Consider the following 18,802-nt stretch of genomic DNA (forward strand, 5'->3'; position numbering starts at 1 on the left):
GAAACGACCTACTAGGTCTAGTGTAGTACAGATTTATCATCCTATCACTCAGAGGGCTGAAGTAGGACGATTTCTGAGAGCTTGAGACCAGCCTGCACTACACAGTGAGTGTGCCTCAAGAATGAGGAAAAAAATAAAAAGGAAAGAAGAGGAATAATATTTCACTGAGTGTGCCGTATTTTTCTGTGTGCTTGGTCTTCTGCTTCAGCCCATCCTTGGCCCCTTTGAAGTCAGCTGTCTCATTCCTACACATAATGGGTCTCAGTATGTTTGCCCACAGGTCTCCAGGTTGGTGGGAAGTCAAGTTTTACAACTTTTACTGCTAAAAATGGGCTGGGATCTCGTCATGATTCCGAATGACTACCTTTTGCCTAAAGGATTCATTCTTAGTTGATTCATTCAGGGATTTCAAAGAAAATAGTTTTCAAACTTCTACCTCTCCTCCAAAAAGTCCTGTCCTTTCAATTTTATTTTAATACCTTGTTATACTCTAGTGTGCTCCCTAGAGTGTCCCTTTGTTACAAACCAGTGCACTCTCTAGAGTGTCCCTCTGTTACACACCAGTGTGCTCCCTGTAGTGTCCCTTTGTTACACACTAGTCTGTTCCCTACAATGTCCCTTTAGTTTTCTCTTCCATGTTGCTGAGATGTTGGAGAGATGAGTTGCTGGATGGATTTTTTAATAAGACACTAAGTGTCTGTATCATGATCACCATAGTTCTGAGAAATCAGAGTAGCATAAAGATTGTCTTAATTTTCAGCATTTTCATTTACTCCTTATAAGAATCACATATTAACTTACACACTCATAGTCAGGCAAAGATTCTAACATCGGTGATCACACAATGCAAACAAACAAACAAAAATTTTTAAAATTAAAAATAACAGAGACTAAGCTTTTACCTAACGTTTGCTTTCATTCTCATCAACTTACTTTTTTCCTAGATGCTACACTCATAAGGGAGGTACATCACAAGGACCTTGTGGTTGTGTCCTTTATGAAGAAAGAGACTAAAAGCTGTAATTAGAACATACAATAATGATTGAATGCATTCTCTCTTTGGTGTGTTCTGAATTTATCAGTCTTACCTAATTAGTCCCATCTACTGACAGTGCAAAGAAAAGGGATGACATCTCATTTGTGTTTACAAAGCAATGAAAATTATCTTAATTAAAAACTCCCCCTTTGTATTATCTTAAAAAACATCTGGCTACACAGGTTTCCATCAGATCTTTTTCTCCTCTCTATTCACTTCTATGGAGAATACATGTTCTCTTCTCCCATAATTAGTCACTGGCATGTGTTTTATGTATTGCTTATGAAAATATAAAAGAGACATGTTGGAAATTGAACTACACAGGTATATAAGGTTGTTATGTTCAATAAATCTGTATTTTTGGAAGCTAAAAAAAAAGAGATTACACAAAAAGGCCCGGAGTTATCTTTTTATCAACAGTACAAGCCTACTCAATGAGGTAATACTGTAATTGAAGGCTGCTTTCTAGAAGTCCGAAATTCTAACAATGGATAATGATCAACTAGTCAAAAAGGGGGGCAAGATTGTTTTATGAGCTTTGCTGAGACCTACACGGACTTAATGTAATCTCAGAATAATCATATAAAATGAACAGCTTTCTTAGTAGCCTATGGGTCCTCAGAGCCCTTCTGGAGACCTGCATGGACTTCAGCCTTGTGGCCTCACTTGGAGTGGGGTGTGGTCAGGTGAATTTTTGGCAGGACTGCTTCCTGTCTCAGCCACCTGGACCTGAGAATATTTAACAGTCCTACTGCTATTAGATCCTATTGCCCCATTTCTACACCTTTGCAAATCATCTAATTGTGCATAATAAAAGTGCCATGTTCTTTGTGAGCCATCTGCTTGCTGCTGAGGCTCTAACTGATTCAGGTAGGCATACTGTTCTCATTTTGCTGATGAAACCTCAAGAGGTTATGCAACTTGGTGATTGTTCTTCCTGATTTCTGTTGAGTCGGAATTCAAACTACCTGATAAAAACAGGAGTTCTGGCTGCTAACCCCATGGCTGTGAAATCTAAAGCCAGTAAGTAAATGCCATAAGAAAATTACAGTTTCCACAGACTCTGTCACAGAGAACAATGTGGCCAAGTGCTCATAGATTCAACACAAAACGCACAGGGTTCTGCAGACCTATAATAGATTGCAGCAATTTTTTATGCCATCACTTTGACATCTTATAAAATAACCTACATCACCTTTTCACCGTGTTTTTAGAAACTCCATAAACTATAAGACCAATAACTCAGTTCTTTCTGTGCCAAGGTCAGGGAAGAGGTGTAGCCAGACAGGGGAAGTGGGGCTGCAGAGGCAAAGGTGGAATAGAAAGTCAGACTGGCTTACTGAATCTGTTCATTTGGAATGAAAAAATGCTTTTCTACTTGTGTGCCAACACATACAGAAACCAACATGCAATACCTTGCTAGCCCATATATATGAAATATATATCACTTTTTCTATATTTTCATCATTGCCTTCTCTGTCCTCCATGCTAAAATCTTTTATCATTAAAGTTATATAAATGGCTAGAAATAATGTTTTCCTTTAGTTTTTCCAAATTAACAGCATGTAACTATCACTTTCCTAAATAAGCTTATTGAAATGCAACAATCATTAGACTCATGAGAAGTTCAATTATTTGTTTGTTATATTTGCCAGCTAAAGTACGCAAATAATATTTCAGTCACTGTTTTATTTGTAGAAAAATAAGCAATGCACAAATTTGATCATTTAGACTTACACAAAAAAGAATCGTGTACAGACATGATCCGTGTTTGGGACAACCCATATTTCTCCATGTTTGTGCAGGTCAGGTGATGTGATCACTGTAAGTGGAGATAAAATTAAAGAGTTATTTAATTCTAAGGGAATAGAAATTCATTTAAGTACCTTCTTTCTCTCTGAAATCTAAAAGCAAAAATAGCTGTCCCTATGAACATATGACACATGCCTAACCATATCAGTTGTCAATAAATGTAAATAAAGCCAACAAAAGGTCACTTCACAACTAAAATCATTTGACCATTATCAGAAACACACAGGACCTGATGTCACACAGACAGCAACTTATTGTGATACATATCATTCGAGTGTTGAAAACTTGAGGTACACACTAGTGGTTTCTGACAGTCCTGACACACAAAAAAGGTGGCTTGTACATTTTAGAGAAAGAAGGAAGAAAAGAATATGATCTTGCAAACAACTTCGCAATCTGTCTGTACTGAGTTCAGAAGGAAACTCCTTTGCTAGAGGAAAGGAAACAGCTATGGTGTTATCTTTGCAAATCTTGGCTCATTCAAGGTTTTCATTATCTCACACAGCCCAGTCCCAACTTAAGAGGAAGCATTGCAGTAACCAGCAAGAATTGCACTCTCTAAAAGTTGAATTGCACTCAGGAAATCTGCCAGGAATAATACGATGCTGTCTGAACCCAAGTCAATTCTGCACTTTGGTTTTAACCTCAGCAGTCTCAATTTTGCTCATTTTCCACAGTGTCCTCTGAGATGGTCTTAAAGAACAATACTTCACTACTCTACCACAAGAACTCTGTAAATACACTTTGGTTCAGAAATGAAAGCTAGAGTGTAAGGCTCAGGGACTCACCTTCACATAAGGCTATGCATTTCAAGTTACGACTCTGTAGGAATTGGGATTGCTGTCCTTTCTTCTGAGACTGAATCATAAAACAATTTAAAAATTACAGTAAAAATGGGGTAGTCTAGTAAACATCAACAACAAATCTCATTGTTAAAAAGCAAGAGCAACTAAGATGGTTGCAGGGGCTATCTATGCATTCTTTTAATCTCAGCTATTTTTGTTGCATCCTTTAGTTTATGTAAATAATAATTATCAAATTGTTTATAAGCCAATGAACTGAAACAATTTTAAAATAGAGCTCACTGGTCTCAGACCATACAACTAGCATCCAAAGTTAGATTTACAGAAAAGGCTGGCAAGTTTATATCAAGGCAAACAGATTGAAATTTGCAGGAACTTTTCAAACATTAAAACCAACCACTCCACCTTATGCAATCATCAAAACCAATGCACATTTACAGCAACATTTACTAAGCCACAGAGGTTTCAAAAGCACCACGTGTAGAAGCCAGTTTGCCATTGAGATATTTGATAAGCTAAGTTCATTGTTTGTCAGATGGGTTTTAGTTTGCCCAGGGTGCTATTGTTTTCTCTATAAAAGCCTCATTCTCCTCTGTCTGGAATGTTCTTTCTATCAGTCACATGGCTCATATTCTCTCCATCTCCAAGGCTATATATACTCAAAGGTTACCTTCTCAGAGTATTTTCTCCTGACCACACCACTTAGCAATTATTCCAGTATTAATGTTCACACCATAATACTGAACATCTCTCTGAGTTATTTTTCTTGTCACTTAGTAATCGGTCAACCTAAGCATGTTGGTAGTTTGTTTATGTACTACCACTCCCCCCAGAAGAATATAATGTTAAAGAGGACAGGAACAGTAATCTGCTTTTATTCCCTGGAATCTAGAATAGACTCTGGCAGTACAATGGGAGATGTGTGTGTGTGTGTGTGTGTGTGTGTGTGTGTGTCCATGCACGTGTGTGTGTGTGAAATGTCTGGTTGTGGGTCTCTGCATCTGTTCCAACCTGCCATAGGAGGAAGCTTATCTGATGATGACTGACTGAACAAAACACTGATGTACGAGTATGCATGTGAGTGCATACTCATAAACGTACATTAATTATTACCTACAAGCAATGTAGTTTTTGCATTAAGAGTGAATTTGGTTCTTTATGTGAAATAACTAAGTAAAGTAAATTTTTTGGCTTAATAATCCTAAAAATTTATAAACATCCTGCAATCTAACAAGGCTGCAATTCACTAATCATACAGTCTTGGGAGTGGCCACAGCACCTGTGATGCATTGCTGTTTTTACTACTTGAAGCTGGCTCGTCCTTGGTTGATACCTTCTGCTTCTTGTTCATCCCTGAAAAAAACATCAGCAAAATAGAAACTCAGGGACACAGCTGATTGAAGCAAATGAAAGTACAATCCAAAAGTTGTACTTCTGATCACACCAAGCCAGAGATGGTTATAGCAAGCGCACGAGGGAATGGCTTCTTGTGCCCTAGTCCCTGGAGTGAGTGGTCTGCAGGTCTAACACACCACAGGAGAGTTGGGAGTAGGAATCTCTGTTTGTTCTTGGTATTGAAAATGGGGATAGAAATTTCTTTGGAATACATCATAATTAGAAAATTCTCAAAAGTTGACGTAAAGATATTTATTTAATTAGGATTAACTTTCATCCTCATGATCTGCTGAATATAAGGACAAGATGAAGAGTGGGGAACAAAGACAGCAACAATGAGATATTTCACCATGGTGTTGGAAAGTACTAATACATACTCACTTCTGTGAAGAATTACAATGGTTCTAAGTCAAGGAACTCTGTGTTCTTCCATCTATACTAAATCATAAATCTTAGTTCTTGTTTTATTAAAGTCATGATGCGATGTCCTTTTGTAAAAGATTTTAGAAAAACTGAATCAATATATATTTCACTGTAGAATATACAGAACTAAATTAATGAGAGTGGGCAATGTACTATCATACCGGGAACTAAAAACTTCTTTAGTTTCAAGAAGTATCTTGGTGGCAAGAGCAAAGATGTACAACAATTTTCAAAGTATATTTGTGTAATCCTTTCCAAGCCACACATCGCTCAAAAGTTGTACAAGTAGGTAGCAGACCTCACATACAGCACAGAGGTAACAGGACTGCTTAGAGGGCTGTTCCACTATCTAGACTCTGTTCTCAGACCTCAAAACCAACGACAACTTCATCTGTCTCTGGAGATTTTTACACCCTTCCCCCTACACCAACCCAGGCTATGAACAGAACCTACTGCCTCTATCACCAAGCTACATTCCAAGTCCTCAATTCCTACTTTTAAAAATATATCAAGAGCCCTTCAGAATCTTATAAAAGCTATGTACTCTCTCCAAGATAAATGCACACACAGAGACAGAATTTCACACCCATTCACAGTCTGTACCTAACCTTCCCTGCAACTTTCCATGAACCCAACTAAGGAATCTTTGCACTAGCATAAGAGGTAGAAGTCACGGTGTTTGATTTTTGTTGTCATTTTTATTATCTATGCTGATGATGTATTATTTTTCTATAAAATGTTTAGCTTTTTCTGTATCATTTTAAGTCTGATTTTAATAATTTTACATAACCGACCTCAATGCTATTTTTCCCTCTAATATTTATCCTTAATATTACTTTGATATCTCACTATAACAGTACTTCTTAACATGCTCTGTTACAATGTAGCCTGTCATTCTATCATCTATAGATAGTATCAACAAAGATACTGGAAGGCCTTGTAATAGCTTTGACTATGTGTGACTATGTGTGACATCATGTGACTTGAGAAACAAGATCAGAAATGCTCACATTGATGTGTGAGCTGCCTGATGTGATTAGCACTCTGGAAAGTTTTAGGCTCAACGTCCTTGGGTTCACCACACTGGATCAGTCACATCTAGAGGCTTGGGTATCAATCAGTTCCAACTGACTCCCACCTACCAGTTGTTTGTCTTGAGGTCAGGCTACATTAGACTAACAGAACAATCCATCCACCAACTGTGTGCTATAAAGTGGATGCTTTGAGACAAAAATCATAAGACAAACTGATTTACTAGAGTCTTGATCCAAAGCCTCTGTGGACATAATAAAGGGGTTGCTTTCCCTTTATACTTAAGTCAATTTGTGACACAATAGTAGTCATGTGGTAACATCAGTACCTACTTTGCTTATTTAATATCTTTTAGTATACATTTCTATTTCCCTTTTCTGCTATTTTATAATCCTCTTAAATTCTACATTTTCTTATCATCAACATTTTTTGGTTTTTCTATCATTGATATTTCTAAATAAAATTTATTAAGTATTCCAATTTTACTTCACCACTAAAAAGTGACTTTCTGTTGTTGAATTTGCACAAACCCTGGTAATGAATTGATAGATGAGCCAGTTTGATGGACTCCTACTTAATAGACTTGCCTAAGTATCATTTCTTGCAATGTAGAGATACTAAGATTTAACATTTGGGAACCATGTGTACAACATCCCCTGGAACTGTGCAGTGTGATCATATGACACACATGCATGCGTGCACACACACCACTGCCATAGAACTAGCTAAAAGTGAAAGCAAATTCATCCAATACTGAGATTTTAGGACAAAAGAGAAATTGTCATTTGCTTTTTTAAAAATCTGCATAATTTGAATCTGTTTACAGAGTATTTAATACTTTATATTTAAATTTTTTAAAAATGCAAAGAAGTACTAATCATAAATTTTACTACCCAAGGAATTGCTCAATGGCAATAAAGGGAGATTATTCTTTCCATGTTATATATTTCATAGGCTCCCTACAGCATATGATTTCAGTTTGGCCCCAATATCCCCTATCTCATTAAAATACTAGCAAGAAATTTCCTTTAGACATTATGACTTGTGTTAAGTAAATTTTATGCAAATATATCTAATCTATTCTGGTCATGAAAGTGGTAACGTTGAAATGAGAAGTGAAACACAGAATTACCTGAGTAACCAAACGATATGCTTGACATTGGACTAAGATAGATCCCGCTCCCATACATCGCACCGTGGAGCTATTTCAGATGTGAGAGAGAGAGAAAGATGTCGGTCAATGGTCTGAATTAATATCATTCTGAAGATGGTAATTGTTTTCATGTTGGAACATTAAGTCTTATAAAAAAGGATAGTACACTTATGCTGGGTCTAACATGAAAACATTACTACTATCATGTTTGGAGTAAGTTGATTAAAAAAAATGAGAGGATAAAGAGTCAACAAATGTTCTCTCTCTATTCTGCCAGTAATAGAGTCCCTTATTAAAAGGGACTGTAATCAGTTCTTTTAACAAATCTAAAATTCTAAAAACAAGACTTGCTGAAGAGCATAGAAAGGCACTTTTATGAACACTCACAAGCCACAATATGAACCAAGTGTCCACTCCATTTATTATATGCTTCATCTACTAGTCTACTCTTCCCCTGTATTTTTCAAGTTGAAAGGAGCTTCATTATTTGAAACATTTCCAGTGATATACAGAAACTAGTTCTTTTTTCTCATTTCTATGCTCTAGGGCCCTCACACACTAGCAGTAAAAACTTGGTACCAAGTCATTAGGTTTATGCTTGCAGACATGCATAGCTAATTCTGTCACCCTGTTGTTGCTGTACAGTGATAACTGGCTCAGGTGACTGGGCTGACCTTCTTTCCTCATGTCTTTGTGCTGTCTAAGGAACAATTTGGAAAGGTGAGTTTGAAGAGGAATTAGCAAAATGAAGAGTGTAGCAGAGTTCAGGACTCGAAACACAAATATACTGATAATGCCAAGCACTGTGCCCAAGGCCGAACAGCAGGCACCACACATCTGTGGTGACACACATCTCCTTTGCTTATGCCTTCTTCTCTGTAAGTGCCCACACTGAGACACAGTAGCACTTTGGAATAATGAAGTGAATGCCTGTACAGTTTTACTTTCTGCACAGTCATAGTTTAGTTCTTACTTTCAAAGTGTTTTTCAGTCTTTCACTTTTCCTCCTAGAGAACCGTTCATTGTCAAGCATAGAGCGATTTTGCTTCAGCTATTTTGTGAAAATATACTTATCTTTCTTAGATATTCCATATAATATTTTAAATAAATGCTTTAAAGTTCACATATCCCCTTTTAAGAATAAACAGACTTGTATTTAAAACAAACAAACAAACAAAAAAACATTCAAAAGTGTTACCTGCAGACGTGTGTTAGAGGCAACAACAAGACCATTCCTCAGGATAGAGTGCCAATTTTCAATGTGAGAGCCACTAGAACACAGAAACAGCAAAGGAAATATCAAGGCCAGCAAGTCAATGATCTTCACACTTGGTCTCAATTTAAGAAGGCATGATACATTTGAAAGTTCTGAGTTTCCAAGTCAACTACTCCTACAGCTGATTGGTTGAGTTTAATGTCGACTTCTTGGAAAGGGTTTTCTTCCCCCACACTCTGGGAGACTGGAAGCCCACCCTTCCCCTCCCTGCCACACTCACTGAAATGCAAACGTGCTCCCGAAGAGCTTTTTAGCAGCTCTGAAGTTGGACTCTTTGGCTGGTGGACTGCTGAGGAGGAGGAACTGGTGTGGCGTATGCATGAACTTCAGTTGCTGTCATCCAAAGTGATAACAAATAACATGTCAAGATTTTACCAGCTTAGGAATTCTCCAAATTATCCAATTTTGAAACAGGAATTTTACACTAATAAGCTTTTTGGGCTAGTTCAAAAACTATGTGTTTTTTGGAACCCTGATTACGTTATACCTCACATGGAATTACCCATAGGAAACAACTTCTTTAGGCTAGTGTGAAAACAGTAGGCAACCGAGAAATCAAAGACATTTATGTTCAGATTCCACTATGCTCTCATGCTCACACTCAATGTTTTCTTGATTACATTTCTTTTTCAGGCTTTTATTGCAGAATTCCACAGGTACATATTAGACACTCCACTGAGAAAATATTCTGGAATTTACTAAGCAAAAAATTTAATTCACAATTTTAAGATGAAAACCATCCTTCTGCTTTATTAGACTGCTTTCACTCTTTAACAATGAACAGAGATCAGAGGAACTGCTTGACAGGACTCCCTCATCATTTCCCTTTCACCTTGGATACTTACACAGGAATATAACATGCAGCAATCTCCTATGTGGAGATTTGAAAACAGGGAAATAAGAGTTTTAAACGCTGCTCTTAGGTGGTGATGAGTACTGCAATCAGAGCCCATTAGCTTTTCTTTTTAAACATTGTTTAAACACTACTTAGGCTGATAAGCAAAGTGTTTGAAGCTCCCTTTTCAAATATGAGAAGGCAGAACTGTAACATCAAGTATTCCTCCAATCTCTCCCTAGACACCACTTTAAGAACTCTTGTTGAAAGACTTCATTCTCTCATGTTGATTTTTTTTATTTATTTAAAAGGGTAAGGTGCAAAATGAATATGGGTTTGAGTCTTGGAAAGTTTTGCAGTTAGTGCACAAACTGAAACTGGAGAACTAAGCTGGGTCACATCCATCCTGGGATAGGCTGCCTGAGAGCCACAGTGGTCAGTTCTCTCAACTAACACCTTCTTTCATTTCTGGGTGAATATATGAAGATGAAACTTACCCTGTTAACTGGCAGTTTCACAATATGTGACCTGTTACTTGAGATGACCCTGAAATTGAAATGATCAGTCAGTCACAGCTACACGGCAAATACATTGACTGTTTTATATGCTAGTCAGCATGTGATTGAGATGTAGTTTTACTTGCTGTGCCACAAAACTTTCTGCTTTTCAGTCGATTACATAAGTTGGGTTTACTTCTAATGCAATTTAAGGAGTTTACATAACAAAACAGATACTTTCATCTGGGAAAACTCACTGAGAAGTAGTGTCATAAAACGTGCGAATAAAACGTTTAGTAAGCGCAACTCCAAATATTAGCAAAATGAACATATTTAGATACTCAATCCTTTCAAATAATGACAGTTAAATAAATACAAAGTGGATTCATGCACCTGATTGTTTTGATTCCTATATCTCCTAAACGAAAAATGTGTTTCTACAAAGATTCTGCTTGTTAAAACACATGAGATTTTTGAGTTGACAGTGGCTTATACACGAAAGTCAACATAGGTGGACACTGAAGTAGACCATTTTTAGCCCAGGTACTAGAAAAAATAAATTTTTCATATTCTATGATGTATAAAATAGAAGAAAAGACTATAAAATATTTGATTAAATTCTTTTCCCTGAACTGGAGAAAAAGATAAAATCTAGTGAAAATTTGGAATTGGGAAAAAGAATACAATTATATATGTGTAATTAGTAGAGTGTGGGGGGGGGAACAGCAACCTTCTAGTCAAGAATAGAATTCCTGGCCTGTCTGGAGACCTAGTCCTCCAGCTGGACACAGTCATTCACTTGGTCACTCTGAGGAGAGACCACTCTTAGGAAGGCAGACTGAAGACATGCCACAGAGATAGGAATCAGCAGTGATTTAACAAGATACTATACTTTTACTACCCATAATCCCCAGCCCTAATGCAGTAGCTTTACTGGGTCTCATAGTTAAGATAAAATTATTGTCTTCTTTCACTGTATTGATTCAAAAAAAAGTGTAACTTCTTTTGTCTCTTTTCTAGGCATGATTTCCTTAACATTCAGGCTTTCCCCACAACTCAGCCTTCTTCACTCTTTCTCTAAAGGCCCCTGCCCAACATATGGCTCCTTTTTGGCCATGGATCTAACATCAGTGACAACTTAAATGTCATGGCCTTTTTGCTCTTTATCCTCCATGACCCCCCCTCCCAAAGGTAGCTGCTGCATTTTATAGTTTGCCTGTCCTGTTTTTTGCTTGTTTATTTACTTGTTTTTAAGTTTTTGTTTGATGCTCTTCTTAAATAGTTTTATTAATGAGTCTAACACCCTAAGATAGGAACAAGATTTCCCCTGTATCATCTGGAGTCCAAGTTGGCACGGCAAAATTCCAGTTATTTTTTCTCTATAACTTAAAAGTATGATGAGGAAATGTGAGATGTTAAGAAAGGGTGTTATATTTCTTATCTGTCAGGACTTTAATACCAGATCCTAACAGGTACAAACAAGGTCAATTATTCTCATAAAGTTTGCCTCAGTCTTACTAGACTATTTTGACAAAGCAAAGGTAATCAGATATCCAAGAAAACTAGGCTCTTTTTCCCTTTAATAACATTTATACAAATTTCCACTGCTTGTCATCATCAATGTTTATCTAGACCAATCTCTTGTGATCTCTGTATTTGTACTACTCTAAGATAGCCATGGTAAGTCTATTTAAGCTATTTCAAAGAGCCATGTACACAAAACCCTTATAGACTCTTATTGTCTCCACTTTACAAATGAAAGAGGACAAATTATTTGAGGCAGGCATCAAAGCAAAGTATGTTCTCTGGTCACCTTTCCTCTCTGCTGCACAGTCCTCCTAGAATCCAGGCTGGCCTGAGTGCTGCGTTCCTCACACAGTGGTCAAGCAAAGAGTCAACCAAAGTTTACTAGCCTTGTTAAGGATGCAAAATACACAAAAAGATTTCAAGATATTCACTGAAAAGGTTTACATTTTATCACCAAGTCCTCGATGAACTAGGAAATTAAATGAGCCAAAATGCTTTCAACACATAATCTAATTAAGCATATCCTTTAAGGCTGTAGACTAACCACTGTCAAGTGCATTATGTACCTCTCTTGTGCACATGGCAGCACCTTCCTCCTCTTGTGATATACAAGTTTTAATTAAAATGAGAGTCATTATGGAATCCTGTGCTGAAAAAAAAATCCCCAAGTTTCACAGGCTTGTAGAACTGTGGCTTTTCAGGTTTATGAAATAGCACCCCAACCCCCAAGTATGCCTTTAAAAACACAGATAAAGCTACTGCTTTTTATCTAGAGGAAAACTACAATTCTATACCATTGCAGAAGTGGATGAGCAAGGGGGTCCTGTTTATCCATCTGCTTCTTGATTTCCAGATAGGGTGCCTGCAAGATAAAATTAAATTCCTTTATTTTTCTTTAAAATTCACTTTTCCCTCACAAAAAGAAAACATGATTAGGTTATATGTCTAGTCTATCTAAAATAAAAAACATACAGATTTGGCAGGGGGAGAGCAAATTCCCTTCTTCACACAAGAGGTAGTTAGGTTGGGAATGTACTTCAGGCAGCACATGAAAGGACTTGCCTGCTGGATTTAAGAGACTTGACCAACAGGGAAGCCCAAGAGACCCCTAAAGCAATGGAGGCTATTACTGTTGTCCTTAGTTACTTCTCAGAAGTGGAAGGTTATTGCTGAAGACACCATGCACTTTGGACAAAGGACTCAGAGGACCTGAGCTGGACCTGACCTGAAAACCTCCTCTCTGAGGACTGGCTTTCATAGTACCAAAAGGTGCTATTAAACTGCCAAAAGGAGAAGAGCAATCAATAGTCTTACACAGCTGTGAAGCCTATGAACTACAACAATAACTAGCAAGATAACGTATCCCTACAGTGCAATAGTGTGGTAACAACCACGAGCAATCTAACTGGATTTAAGGCCTCCTCAAAAACAGGGAATTCATGGCTGGTATTGTAAACGAAGCCAACTACCCATTGTCTGGTGAGGTCATGGATCTTAGAGGAGAAAATACTACTGCCATTCGTAAACCAGTGGTAATTGCTTCTTAAATAGTTAGACCTTTATGTAAGTGCAGCTCTCGACAAAGAAGCTATTCTTTTCAGCAGATGGAGATCATTATAGAAAGTCTCAATGGATCAAAATAGAGAAAATAACTGATCATGGGATGTCCAGCCCCAACTGATGAGTCTACTACGCAATCCCTCCATCTAAGGTTCAGGGAACATCCTAGGAAAGGGCTCAGAATGGTTGTTAGAAACAGAGGACCAGGAAGCCTGCTAAAAGATTTGCCTTTAGATATGACAAGGAAGGTACATTCCATGAAATCTCAACAATACGGCTGCCTGAACATATGACCTGAACAATGGCATAATAGTTCACATGCTAATTCGGAAGCGGGAAATCTCATGGAACCTCATCCCTTGACGAAGAACAATAGGCAATTAGCAACTATTGAAAAAGGAAGATTAGCCTTTCTGGGGAATGAATCCCCCAGGTGGTTATCCAATACCACATGGTCAATCCTACAAACATAAAGCAACACTAAGCAGACTTAGCAGGTTGCATTCATATATTTAGTCATGTGCACGTGTGTGTGTGTGTGTGTGTGTGTGTGTGTGTGTGTGTGTGTGTGTGTGTGTAAAACAATAATTAGGGAAAAAGAGGTCATGATTTGAAAGGAGTAGGATTGGGGTGGGATGAAAAAAATTTGGAGGAAGAAAAGGGAAGGGGGTACATGATGCAATTATGTTTAAATTAAAAATAAAAGAAGATGAAAAGCAAAGACTTGGCCAAATGTAGCCCGAACTCCACCTTCAATAGATTACTAGAGATGACTTCCTATCCCACTACACATGCCCCCCCGTGTGTGTTTTGAGAAGACACACAGCTACCACACAGCATACATTGTACCACCAACTTTGCCACAGTGCTTTCAGAGACTTTCCACTTAGCCCCTTCTATTGTCTTCCATTTCTACATCTCCCCTTGTCTCATCCTTCTGTTTCCACATTGACTCTTCCCCATACCTCCTTCAGTTCCTTTATCAGCCTCACTCCTCTTGACTCCTCTTGGGGTTGGAGGAAAATGCTTGGGAGGTAAGCTCAGCTTACACTGCAGCCCCAGTGCTCAAAAGAGAAAGTGTCCCAACTTTAACAAAGCACCCTTCAGTGTTTCTCTTTGCTGTTGAACACTTTTAATTTTAATATTAAAGGAAAACTTATAGCCACGATACATTTCTGTATGAAAACTGAATGCAATTTATGTAGAACCCTTCTCCAAGAGAAATTAAATGGAATTTACTGTCAAATTAAACATTTTATTACAGACCAAAGAACAACTTCTTTAGAACAGTTCAGAGCTAGCTGGGGCTTTAAAACATGGGCTAATGTAATATTTCAGAAGACCTTAAAGAATTTAATTCCATAAAACCTGACAGCATGCCTATGCAGTCACCCAGCAGGAGAAAATGCAGGGTGGCTTTTCCTAACTGCATATTGAGACATGGAGTCTCCAAGTAACTAAGCAACTTGCTCAAGGTCATGGGCCACATCATGATGAGGCAGTTATGCAACTCTGGCCTCTAACTTCCTAGGCTGATGCTTCAACTTCTCTATTGCCTTCTGTTAAAAGAGCTTACACATGACCCAGAATGAAGAAATCAGGTTTTGGCAGTGAGAGTTTGCAGCCATGTTTAAATCTAAGAATAATATATGGGTCTAGACTCCAGACTATGGAGTATAGTACAAATACCATATACCAAACTTTTTATCATGACTAAAATATTTATCTTCACATAAGATGTGGCATTATTTCTTCTTCCTTATTCCTATGGAAAATGCACTTTATTCTTTTCTTTCATCATACAAATAACTGTTGTTTGAACAATAATCCAGAGAATACTACAAATTATGAGCCCAGAACAGTCACTACAAGAAATGGGAGACTTAAAACAAATAGTATCACTTGTGAAATATTAATACCCATATGTGTGTTAACCATACATAACTGTCTAACATAAACTGTTGAATGAAGGAAGTTTGACAAATGAACAAACTAATTAATACTGGTCATCATGAATAAATAATGACCAAAGGAATCGCGGACAAAAATTAAAAGTGTGAAATGTACATTTGAGAATGTATTCAATAGAGGACCAGAAATGACAGTGGAGTGAAGGGTACAATAGAGAGAAGCTCAGTGAACCTGGCCAGAAGACTTATCCTTCCTCCAGAGAGAGAATTAATGCCCCACGTTATTATACTCATCATACACTCAAAGGTGTCAAGCACAAGGCAGGCCTAGAATGGACATGTGCAAGCTGTGCAAACATGTACCGTTAATTTTGGATTATTAATTTCTATTTTTAATGATGTTTTTAAACCTCTTTCCAATGTTTTAATAGTGAAAAGGTCTCGGTACTTCAACAGTGTTTTTCCAAGTGCTAGGGTACAGCACAAAGATGTATTAAGTTTTCATAATAAACGTATATAATTGCATACTCTGAGGGTGGCTGTCCATTCCAAAGTGGTTATAGGCTCTGTGTTAAATATAGTATTCGATGAAAATTGTATAATTTTCTCAGAATTTTTAAAATTTTTATTTTTATGTGACTTAGTGTTTGATCTGCATATATGTCTGTGTGAGAGATTAAGATCCACTGGAGCTTGAGTTACAAACAGTTATGAGAATTGAACCAGCTCCTCTGGAAGAGCAGCCAATGCCTTTACTACTGAGCCATCTGCATAGTCCTGAAATTTGGTATCTTAAAGAATAATTCTAGGAACTAAAGAAATCACATGAACACACACACAAGAAGTAGGGAAGGAGGGAGAGAGGGAGGGAGGGAAGGAAGGAGGGAGGGAGGGAGGGAGGGAGGGAGAAAATATATTTCTAGAGCTATTGAGGTGGCATAAGTCAGTAATCCCATCACTTAAGATACAGACAAAGGAAAGTCAGAGAAGTTCCAGGTATCCTCAGCTACACAGCAAGTTCAAGGTTAGCTTGAACTACTTGAGATACACACACACACACACACACACACACACACACACACACACACCAACACCACCACCAACACAACAACAACAACAAAGAATATTTAACAACAACAACAATAAAGAATATTTATAGCCAGATATGGTGGTACACATGCAGCACCAGTCTCTATTGCCCCAAATCTCTCTACTTTAACACTCAAAATAATATTTGAAATTATTAGCATCAGTTAATACCAAAGGTGGTACTAATTAGATTTAAACACTGTTTTTAAAGATCTTGTTGACTAATTTCTAAGGGCTTTTACTCAAGTTTAAGAACAAAAATATTAAGATTACAATCATGCATTTATTCCTTAAAAATCAGTGTTAGCATGCTAAGATACTGACAGAACTGGATTTAACTATCCTAGCACATTTTTGTCCTTTATATTATGTATTGTATATATTATGTCTTGTAAAGGAGAAAAATGTACATTCTGTAACAGTGTTATTCTGAAGACATTTAAAGTGTGATTTTACTCATGTAGACTGAATGGTAGCAGAATACAAGACCACATTTTTACCTGTGTCATTTCTCTGATGGAAGTTATGCTGTCCAGAGCTTTCATTACTCGATCATAGTTCTTCTTCTATATGACAAAGAAAACAAATATTATTTACTTCCAAGCCTTTGCAAGTTACATATCACTAGAGAAACATTATTTTCACACATGCATTTCCCATCAAAGCCAGTGTGGAAGCAACCATGGTACATAGAGACTGTAATAAGATAGCTCAAGGACAGAGGACTGATATCTAGAATCACAGGGAAGAAAAATTAAAGCGTTATTCCTTACATAAGGGCAAAAAAAATCACTTTCACCTCTCTGGGATAAAAATCTCAAAATACAGAAAGATTTTGGGCTCTTGATTTCTGGCTTTCGCCACACCAGAGAAATAAGCAATAAAGTAAGCTTAGAGTCCTTCTGGGAGAAGATATACGTCAAATCTCCCAAGTGCTTTAATTTTAGATTGGAACACTGTTACCCAAAAAGTAAGGTGACAGTGTGTGCTCAAATGATTCCTCATTTCTATGCAGAATGTAAACAAGGGAGGAAAGGTCTTCTGAGGTGTATTATACAGTCGTTTCTCTAAAAGGGTTTACAGATGAACAATAATACAAACTAAGCAATTCTGGCTCCCAATCTATTTGAAATTCTGTTATTTTAGAAAGATTCTGCCATAAGTGCTCATGGAATGCTTTTCTTAAGAAATGTGAGTCTTTTAACAATATGGATTTAACTGTTGTTAACTTCTAAGGAGAAGGGTGGAGAGCAACTGGAGAAGGAGGTCAAGGTGATAAAGAAAAAAGGGGAAGCCTTGACTATGGTTCATTATATTCCAATAAGATTACAGAATCCTGAAACATAGGCTATGAGCTTAAAATTATCATGGGTACACCTGACAAGACAGACATTCAAAGGGAAGAGAGCCATGAGACTAAAGTCTCCATTGTGATTCTCAGGAGCTTTTGAGCATGGTGGGCTGGGGCTGACCACTTACCCTGGGGTTGAAGGCCAACATCTGAGGGTCATTGGGATCTACCACAGAAGGATATGGCTCGAAAATGACAACTTTCCTAGGAGATTCCAATGCAGATCTACACATGGACACGAGTAGATCTACCACCTTGGAAAACACATGAGATAAGTCACTGCGGGTTTCAAGCAGATATTTTGCTACTGTCTGTCCTGCTCATGGCAGCACAATGTAATCAGGAAGCCCCAGATCTGTCAACTTCTTCTCAAATCTGAGGCTCATGACTTTATACCACACTTGGCCAGAAGGAACCATTGATTTAAAATACCAGACATATGTTGCCTCTGATTGCTCATGAGTATGTCTCTGTCATGAGCACATAGTGTGTGATGAACAAGACAAGTTTGTGCTAGGGTGCTGTGTGTAGTCTAATGGACAAGATATACAAACAAATAGCAATGAAAGGAATACATGCTTTCACTGAAGTCTCTGGTGCTCTTAAATGGAATGATAACAAAGTAGGTTTTAGGTAATAGTGTGCATCGAGAGTCTGAAGCTATTGTAGAAACCTGAATATGAGGTGGGGGAGAGACCTGGCACTTTAGGGGAGGACATTTCCCCAGGTTAAAAAGCCATAATGAGTTTGCCATATTCCAGGAAAAGCAAATTGCTGGAAGTCACCTTGCCTCTTGTTTCTCTCCTCTGACAAAAGCTATTAATGATCATTGTTAAATACAGTGGCTTTATTGCTACATATTCAATGATCCTTCTGTTGATTTACAAGGAGACTGGTATTGTCTATGCTAAGTATTGTCTATGTTAAGCTGCCTCCTTTCTCCAGTTCCCAGAAGAACTTACTGTTTCTGGAAACAAAATGAAGAAAAATGCTATTGTCTGGACGGAAGGGACTCATCTGAATGGATGTAACTCAGTATGAATATGAATAGGGAAAGCTACATTCACAAAGATTTTAAGCAAGTATTTTAAGAGTGCACAGTA

General features: G+C 37.6%; 1 protein-coding gene across 3 annotated transcripts in view; it reads right to left on the reverse strand.

Moving 5' to 3' along the window:
• Parp8 (poly(ADP-ribose) polymerase family member 8) overlaps nt 1-18,802 on the reverse strand; it is a 169,188-nt gene that overhangs the window by 5,642 nt on the left and 144,744 nt on the right. For all 3 annotated transcript variants that reach the window (XM_027401423.2, XM_027401422.2, XM_027401421.2), the window contains exons 17-26: nt 17,828-17,953; nt 16,849-16,914; nt 12,584-12,651; nt 10,263-10,311; nt 9,151-9,263; nt 8,853-8,925; nt 7,634-7,703; nt 4,931-5,004; nt 3,637-3,706; nt 2,774-2,858 (exon numbers count right to left, since the gene is read on the reverse strand). In XM_027401423.2, coding sequence (XP_027257224.1) covers nt 2,774-2,858; nt 3,637-3,706; nt 4,931-5,004; nt 7,634-7,703; nt 8,853-8,925; nt 9,151-9,263; nt 10,263-10,311; nt 12,584-12,651; nt 16,849-16,914; nt 17,828-17,953 — 794 coding nt within the window. The remainder of the gene's footprint in view (nt 1-2,773; nt 2,859-3,636; nt 3,707-4,930; nt 5,005-7,633; nt 7,704-8,852; nt 8,926-9,150; nt 9,264-10,262; nt 10,312-12,583; nt 12,652-16,848; nt 16,915-17,827; nt 17,954-18,802) is intronic.

The sequence above is a fragment of the Cricetulus griseus genome, chromosome 2, assembly GCF_003668045.3.
Source record: "Cricetulus griseus strain 17A/GY chromosome 2, alternate assembly CriGri-PICRH-1.0, whole genome shotgun sequence".
NCBI classification, from domain to species: Eukaryota; Metazoa; Chordata; class Mammalia; order Rodentia; family Cricetidae; genus Cricetulus; species Cricetulus griseus.